Source organism: Haliotis rubra, unplaced genomic scaffold (assembly GCF_003918875.1).
Source record: "Haliotis rubra isolate DU_JTF1 unplaced genomic scaffold, ASM391887v1 Scf1718, whole genome shotgun sequence".
In the NCBI taxonomy this organism is placed as follows: domain Eukaryota; kingdom Metazoa; phylum Mollusca; class Gastropoda; order Lepetellida; family Haliotidae; genus Haliotis; species Haliotis rubra.
Genome location: NW_025765690.1, coordinates 24,033 through 32,035, shown reverse-complemented (window position 1 = coordinate 32,035; position 8,003 = coordinate 24,033). Strand labels below are relative to the sequence as shown.

General features: G+C 40.4%; 1 protein-coding gene across 1 annotated transcript; it reads right to left on the bottom strand.

The window, feature by feature from the left end:
• Window positions 1–1,140: 1,140 nt before the first annotated feature.
• LOC124272678 lies at window positions 1,141–1,789 on the bottom strand. The gene is made up of 3 exons (XM_046707862.1): window positions 1,703–1,789; window positions 1,379–1,481; window positions 1,141–1,256 (listed from the first exon to the last, which is right to left on the bottom strand). Exons 1-3 carry the CDS (start codon window positions 1,787–1,789, stop codon window positions 1,141–1,143), a joined length of 306 nt encoding a protein of 101 aa, XP_046563818.1.
• Between the last annotated feature and the right edge of the window lie 6,214 nt (window positions 1,790–8,003).

Genomic DNA, 8,003 nt, shown 5'->3' with positions numbered 1-8,003 from the left:
GATTTAAGGGACACCAGAAAATTTAGAGGGTCCTGAAAATTTGAAAATAGAACAGAAAACATAATAAATTCACTGCCATTTAATGTTTGAATCAATCATGAACTTTGATGGGTTGAACATGCTCAAAATTCACAAGAAATAAACCATGAATATTGATTTACCCATTCGGCCTGGTAAGATTGGACTTTGGGTTTCCACTTCGTGTCAGCGTCCAAGTCAGTTTTTGTGGGGGTATTTGTGCACTGGTGGTAATGTTTATTCATTTAAAGGACTGTTTGTCTCATGAGTTCCATTTTGATCCCTCCCTTTTCTAAAAAAACACGTTAGTCGCATCTGCTGCTTGGGCGGCCTGCTTTCAGCCATGCTTGACGACCAATATGTAACAAGTTATTTCATTGGCTGATAAACTGCAAATCTGACGCATGGATATACAACGACGAATCTGATAGGTCAAGAGTTAATGCATTCAAAATGGCGGCGTAAACATCGTGTTGTTGGTTTGTCGAGGGGTGCCAGTCAAATCGCCCCAGCGACAAAACGCCCCAGCAAATTTGGTCAAAATGCCCCAGATTTTTGGTCAAATCGCCCCAGGTTTGGTCAAATCGCCCCAGGGGGGTAGTCAAAATGCCCCAATTTTTTAAAAATGGTTTAATATACGCGCCATAAATGCATAGTTTTTGTCGACTTCCATATTACATTCTTCACATAATAATATGTAGTGATATTATTAGTAATATTCATGTATAGACAAAACTTTAATACCAATTATTTGGTAAAGAATTACAATAATAAAATAAAAGGTTTGTATAATATGTTTATTGTAAATGTTGTAAATGCATAGTTTTTTGTCAACAAATGGCACAGTGTAATCATAACAAGTTTGGTGTATAGTACTTATATATACAAATTAGAGATTTGTCCACTGGGGTATTATAAGCCTCGAACATGAAGTTCCTCAAACAAGGAAATCATGTCTTTCTTTTCATTTTAACTTTCATCTGTATGTCGGGCTGGTCCATGAATGCGGCTAACTTTTGACAAGAGCTGCTGGACTGTGATTTGGTCCTCCATGAACTCTGCCCACAGAGCAAAGATCTCCGCCTGAGCTGTGGTTGATCTGTCCCTGATTCTTGCTCTCCTTCAGCAGGAGGATCTTGATAGGGAGCAGGGACACGCCTCCCGATGTAGGGCTTTGATAAGACGGTATAGTCCCAGCTGTTGCTCTCCGACTTTTGCATTTAGGCGCCGGTGCCACCCTGAAAACATACAGGGAAGTTTTAAAAGAAATGTTGTCATGCTCAACATAATTAATTCACATTAAATTTGTTATCATTTATAAATTAATAGCTGCAAGAAATAATGTTTAAAAGATATTTACCTTCGATGTGATTGTTTGTTCTTGTTGTCTGTCGGAAGCAAGATAGGCTTGAAGGGGGACATGTTCTCTTGTAGATCCATTGGGTCCTCATGTAACCCACAAGCTGACAAAGCTTGTTGCTGGGGGGTGACGGTCTCAGTCAGCTCTTCAAACGTCTGACGGATCTCTGAAGCAGGGATGAAGGGCAAGGCCATCAGTTTCCGAATAAATCGAAAAACTGGATTCTTTTCTCTGTATGCCAACAAGAACATTGTTTCACATAAATTAATAAAGATTACAAATTATCATACAAATATGCAACATTTTAAATAACAATACACATACCGTCAGTCCTATTTCTTGGACCCTCCTCCACACTGCCTGGGTGTAGTGGAACAGACACCCACGGAGTCTCACATCTTGCATCACCATTTTCAGGGCTCCCTATGTAGCAGCCTCAAAATCCATGACAATAGACTCCACAGATGGAGCTACTGGCAGCAGGTCAAGCAGTTTATTGAAAATTTTGACATAGTCAGATTTTGTTCTTGAGGACATTATTACAAAAACTAACGGCATCATTTTCACATCCTGCTTTGACCGCACGAAGGAATGTACTGAGAGGAGTTGGTAAAACGGCCGTTTAACCACCTTGAAGGTTCCATCCAAGAACCATTGTTTGGACTTGCTCAGTTGTAACAGCTACGGTCTGTGGCCAGGATAAGGTGTCTTTGTTCCTTGTTTGTCAGGTCTGCTTTCAAGAAGCCCACGGGGATAAATGTGGTGGAAATCTGAAAATATAATTTTACAAATATTCATATTCATAATCTTCAGTATATAGGATATCATTTGAGTTGTATTCAGTTAGGACAATATAAAACAAACTTTATGGAAGTTTTCAGTTAGGACGGTTAGATTACCTCAAAGTCCAAATCCTGTGGATCCTTGGGTCTATTCCTTTCCCGCGCTCTATTAGCAATCCTTGTCAGCTGATCCATGCTCTCTCTAGCTCCACTTGGAGCATCTGGCTGCACTATTGTTGTTACCGCGTCCTCCACAATAGTCGCAGCTGACTTGAATAATTCCTTTGTGGCGTCCTCTTTTATCTGATAAATAGAAATTTATCATTATGAAATATTTGTTTATATATTGATCAAATAACATAGCCTTTATAACAAGGTTAATATAGGCAAATTGGATTTTGTTCAGACAGCCTCCTGGACATTGGGATTAACGAGCAGTAGCTCTTGATGGTAATTGAATTAATTAATTAAATGAACAGTTAAGCTGTTTAGGCTAAAGGGGCTTACCTGGACCCTTACTTGTGATGCTTGTAACTTGCCAGGGTTAGCAGTATGGTTGTGAGGTTTGTCACTGTGTGTGAAGCTTGTTCCCTTCTGAGTGACAGTAGCAGGACAGCTGTTCTTCTTGTTGCGGACACTACATCTCCAGTTAGTCTGCTTGATGTTCTCTCTCTGGAAAAACAATAAAGTCACTGTAATAATGCAGGAATGCCACTGGCTAATATACAACATACAATTAACAAAAATATATTTACATAAAAGAGATGACCAAGCTGACAAACATACAAACCTTTACAACATAGATATACCCATAACTATCAACCAGTCTTCTCTTGCCCTTCTGTGTGCCTGTTTCTAGGACAGTCCATGTGTTTCCTGCATCTTCAGGGATGTCATCTACGTCAGAAGTGATGCTGTCTTCTGCCACTGACCTTTACATACAAAGAAATATTTAGTGGTTTGTTACTACACTATTTGATAATTAGTGATGTATCACAGGTTAAATGAAGTAATAGATATTGAATGTTTTTACCTTTCTTGAATGTCTTCTTCAATTACGTCCGAGAGGTTTTGCGAGTCTCGACTGTGAAGGGTATCTTCATTGGGGACACTGTCGATTGCAGATAGATTGACATCAAAAGTAACCGTCCCCACTATCTCAGTCATCATGCTTTCCACACGTCCATGAAAGGAGTGGTCAATGGGACTGCTTTCCCTCGGTGTCTCTTTACAGAAGGTGCATGTAAAGGGTATAGGGGTCCCTGTCCTCTCCGCTTCCTCATACTTCTTCTTGGACACTCTAGTTCCACAGAGTCTGTGTGTCCAGCCTTCACATTTGTCACACGAGATTGCCTCTTGGCCCTCACTTACTACCAAAAAACATTTTCTGCAGTTGGTGGTCATCTTGTCAGTTGGAAGAAGTGAATGGCTTACCCTTAGACCAAAATCAATTTATACAATGCAGAGCCTCATCATTTCCTTTAACTAAACACAGCATTGAATGCCAATTAGTGAACATGTTTTGATAGCCTGTTTTTATCCACACTTTTTGACAAGACTAATAAACAAAAGCTCTAAATTGTTTTGATAAGTATTACATGTATACCATACTTGTTGACCAAACCTATGCATTTACGGCCTCACTTTTTGACAAGCGTAATTAACAATAGCTTTAAGTTGTTTTCATAAGCATTATACCATACTTGTTGACCAAACCTATGCATTTACAGCCTCACTTTTTGACAAGCGTAATTAACAATTAACAATAGCTTTAAGTTGTTTTCATAAGCATTATACCATTCTTGTTGACAAAACCTATGCATTTTCGTCCTCACCTTTTGACAACAACAGCTGTAGATTGTTTTGATAAGTATTATACCATACATGCTGACAAAAACTATGCATTTACTGCCAATAAACATTTTATACAAACCTTTCATTTTATTCAAAAGCATTGATAACATGCAAATAATTGGTATTACATTGTTGTCTATACATGAATATTACTTTTGCTCTTATCAGTTTACTAATAGAAAATTCATCAGAAATATTACTACATATTATTATGTGAAGAATGTAATATGGAAGTCGACAAAAACTATGCATTTATGGCGTATATTAAACCATTTTGACCAAAAATCTGGGGCATTTTGACCAAATTTGCTGGGGCGTTTTGTCGCTGGGCCGATTTGACTGGCACCCTTGTCGAGTATTGCAGGCAAAAAATAACTTTAATCTCGGCATATTAATAAAATGTCAACTTTATGTGAAGGTAGGTTTCTTTAGAAATAGGACGGTTAAGACTTCCGCCCGTATTCCCCCTAAGTTTTAACGACGAGAAACATTTCTTTGCGTGGCATTTTTAGAAGTTGAAAATGTGTTTCAGTATGTTCAGATCCAGTTGAAAACATGTTAAAACTCATCCTTATCAGGTGAGGAATATATGTTAGATTCTGGTGATATGATTTGAATGAAGTCTTTCCATAGGACGCGCCGATGAGGACGCGCTGTGAGAAATTTTATGCGCCATGTGAAAAATTATTGCGTGATTCCCGGAAGCCCGCGCTCACAGCACAACACTGGACCATGGTCACCAGAAACCATGGTAGACCATGGTCATCTTAGACAAACCAATGGTAGACCATGGTCTTCTCATACAAAGAAATGGTTGACCATGGTCATCTCATACAAATCCATGGAGGACCATGGTCATGACAGACCAATTTTACATTTCAAAAAGTGATAAATAAAAAAATAAAATATTGAAATCTTGAATGTTTCATTGCATTGTGTTTCATTTATGAATAACAAATAATGGGAGAATTCAATGAAGTGTTACACAAGCATTACATCAATAGCATTACAAAGTGTGTGTGTGTAAAACATGTAAGTGCAGATGAAAAAAAGTTTTGCCAGAGTTAATTTCCCTTTAATGAATATTCATGATTACTATCTTATAGATCCTTGTTCTTACATCTGTGTGCATTAAACAACTTAAATTGAACACTTCACTCGGTGAGAGACATGTTAAAATGGAGTGTGTTTTAATGAAAAATACAAGAACACAATGTCATAAAAACAGTTATCAGAGGGAACAGTTCACGTAATTTAACTTTCTTATTGTCGCTGCAGAAACACATAAACAAATAAGGAACAAATGACGTCTTATACTCTTGAAAATCACAACAAAAATAACCCTCTGAACATAAAAAATAATATAATTTTTCCTTATCCTGACTCATGCTTAATTGCTTGTCTCCTTCCTCTTGCGAACTTTAGTGGAACACTTGTATCTCCTATTGAAGCTCCCTTCAATAAAGAACAGACGTAAAATCACTCCTGCCAAGAGTTATCTCCCCAGCTGTTTAGGCGGGAAACTGTGGCGCCACCGTCCCCACATGCCTCACTCTCTCCTTCGCCCTGTGGGCAGGTTGTGAGAGCGCCTGCATCTTCTATTCAGCACTATTTCCTTTAATTACTTAATTACTCTCCTCTATTCTACTTTATAGAGGTTTAGTTAGTATTCTTCAACAATATCGTTTGATATTTAATCGTATTTAGCACTGTTTATTCTCGGAATTGTCCGCAAAACCCGGATTGACTGTGCCCTAGCTGCACAACAACATGTACTTCCAGCTGTAGCTGTAATATTTATCAGCATTTGATAGAAATTCAATTAATAAATTTTTTTTTCTCTGTACTTAGACGTACTACCGACAAATCCAGGTGACTGTCCAAGTCATGGACAACTGGCTGAGTCCCTCACGAGCTGTCTACTGCTGTTAGATGACTTACTACCATCAAGTGACATGCCAGAGGTGTCCTCGGAGGTTGGGCGTTGGGATGTTGTCCGCCTTTACTTCGAAGACGTTGGCTTCTACATCGGACAACCCCTCAACGCAGACGTAGAAGAAGAAGCCATCCTCTACGCAGAATGAAGCCTCACAGACATCGTCCCGATGGCAGTGAGATGACTTCATGATGAGCCGCTACTGATCATCCCAGACATACAGCACGCAGTCCGAGGGCGACAGATGAGCGATCCCTGGACCATATCGCTATCAACGCAGAGAGGGAAGCTCTACAATCATCGCAGACGTTGAATAGAAGCCATCCTCTATCCAGAGAAGGCTACACACCCCTCAGATGACGACCAACTCTACGGGGACGTCTGCGCAGTCTACAAGGACTTTCTCTACCGCGATTGTCCCGATGACGGAACAGGGACTCTACGATGATCAACCGATAATCATCCCAGAGGTTTATCCCAAACAACGACCGGTCTCAGCTATGGTGATGTCAGCGCAGATCTCTCCTCAACCCGAGGTATAAACGTTGACAACAGATGACCGTCCAGTGGGCCCGTCGCTATCACCGCAGAAAAGGCAGCGCCAGTACCACCGCAGACCTTCAACCCGGGCGACTGCATGCAGTCATGGAGATGATGGAGCAGCGTTACGGCCTGGAAAAGAATTCACACACAGCTAAAACTCATCCTTATCAGGTGAGGAATATATGTTAGATTCTGGTGATATGATTTGAATGAAGTCTTTCCATAGGATGCGCCGATGAGGACGCGCTGTGAGAAATTTTATGCGCCATGTGAAAAATTATTGCGTGATTCCCGGAAGCCCGCGCTCACAGCACAACACTGGACCATGGTCACCAGAAACCAGGGTAGACCATGGTCATCTTAGACAAACCAATGGTAGACCATGGTCTTCTCATACAAAGAAATGGTTGACCATGGTCATCTCATACAAATCCATGGAGGACCATGGTCATGACAGACCAATTTTACATTTCAAAAAGTGATAAATAAAAAAATAAAATATTGAAATCTTGAATGTTTCATTGCATTGTGTTTCATTTATGAATAACAAATAATGGGAGAATTCAATGAAGTGTTACACAAGCATTACATCAATAGCATTACAAAGTGTGTGTGTGTAAAACATGTAAGTGCAGATGAAAAAAAGTTTTGCCAGAGTTAATTTCCCTTTAATGAATATTCATGATTACTATCTTATAGATCCTTGTTCTTACATCTGTGTGCATTAAACAACTTAAATTGAACACTTCACTCGGTGAGAGACATGTTAAAATGGAGTGTGTTTTAATGAAAAATACAAGAACACAATGTCATAAAAACAGTTATCAGAGGGAACAGTTCACGTAATTTAACTTTCTTATTGTCGCTGCAGAAACACATAAACAAATAAGGAACAAATGACGTCTTATACTCTTGAAAATCACAACAAAAATAACCCTCTGAACCCTCTACATCGGACAACCCCTCAACGCAGACGTAGAAGAAGAAGCCATCCTCTACGCAGAATGAAGCCTCACAGACATCGTCCCGATGGCAGTGAGATGACTTCATGATGAGCCGCTACTGATCATCCCAGACATACAGCACGCAGTCCGAGGGCGACAGATGAGCGATCCCTGGACCATATCGCTATCAACGCAGAGAGGGAAGCTCTACAATCATCGCAGACGTTGAATAGAAGCCATCCTCTATCCAGAGAAGGCTACACACCCCTCAGATGACGACCAACTCTACGGGGACGTCTGCGCAGTCTACAAGGACTTTCTCTACCGCGATTGTCCCGATGACGGAACAGGGACTCTACGATGATCAACCGATAATCATCCCAGAGGTTTATCCCAAACAACGACCGGTCTCAGCTATGGTGATGTCAGCGCAGATCTCTCCTCAACCCGAGGTATAAACGTTGACAACAGATGACCGTCCAGTGGGCCCCGTCGCTATCACCGCAGAAAAGGCAGCGCCAGTACCACCGCAGACCTTCAACCCGGGCGACTGCATGCAGTCATGG

Coding starts and splice junctions, on each gene's coding strand:
- LOC124272678 (XM_046707862.1), bottom strand. CDS start 1,789: ATGGTGATGCAAGATGTGAGACTCCGTGGGTGTCTGTTCCACTACACC. Junction 1,482..1,702: donor TCCAAGAAATAGGACTGACG/GTATGTGTATTG, acceptor AAGCTTTGTCAG/CTTGTGGGTTACATGAGGAC. Junction 1,257..1,378: donor AACAAACAATCACATCGAAG/GTAAATATCTTT, acceptor GTATGTTTTCAG/GGTGGCACCGGCGCCTAAAT.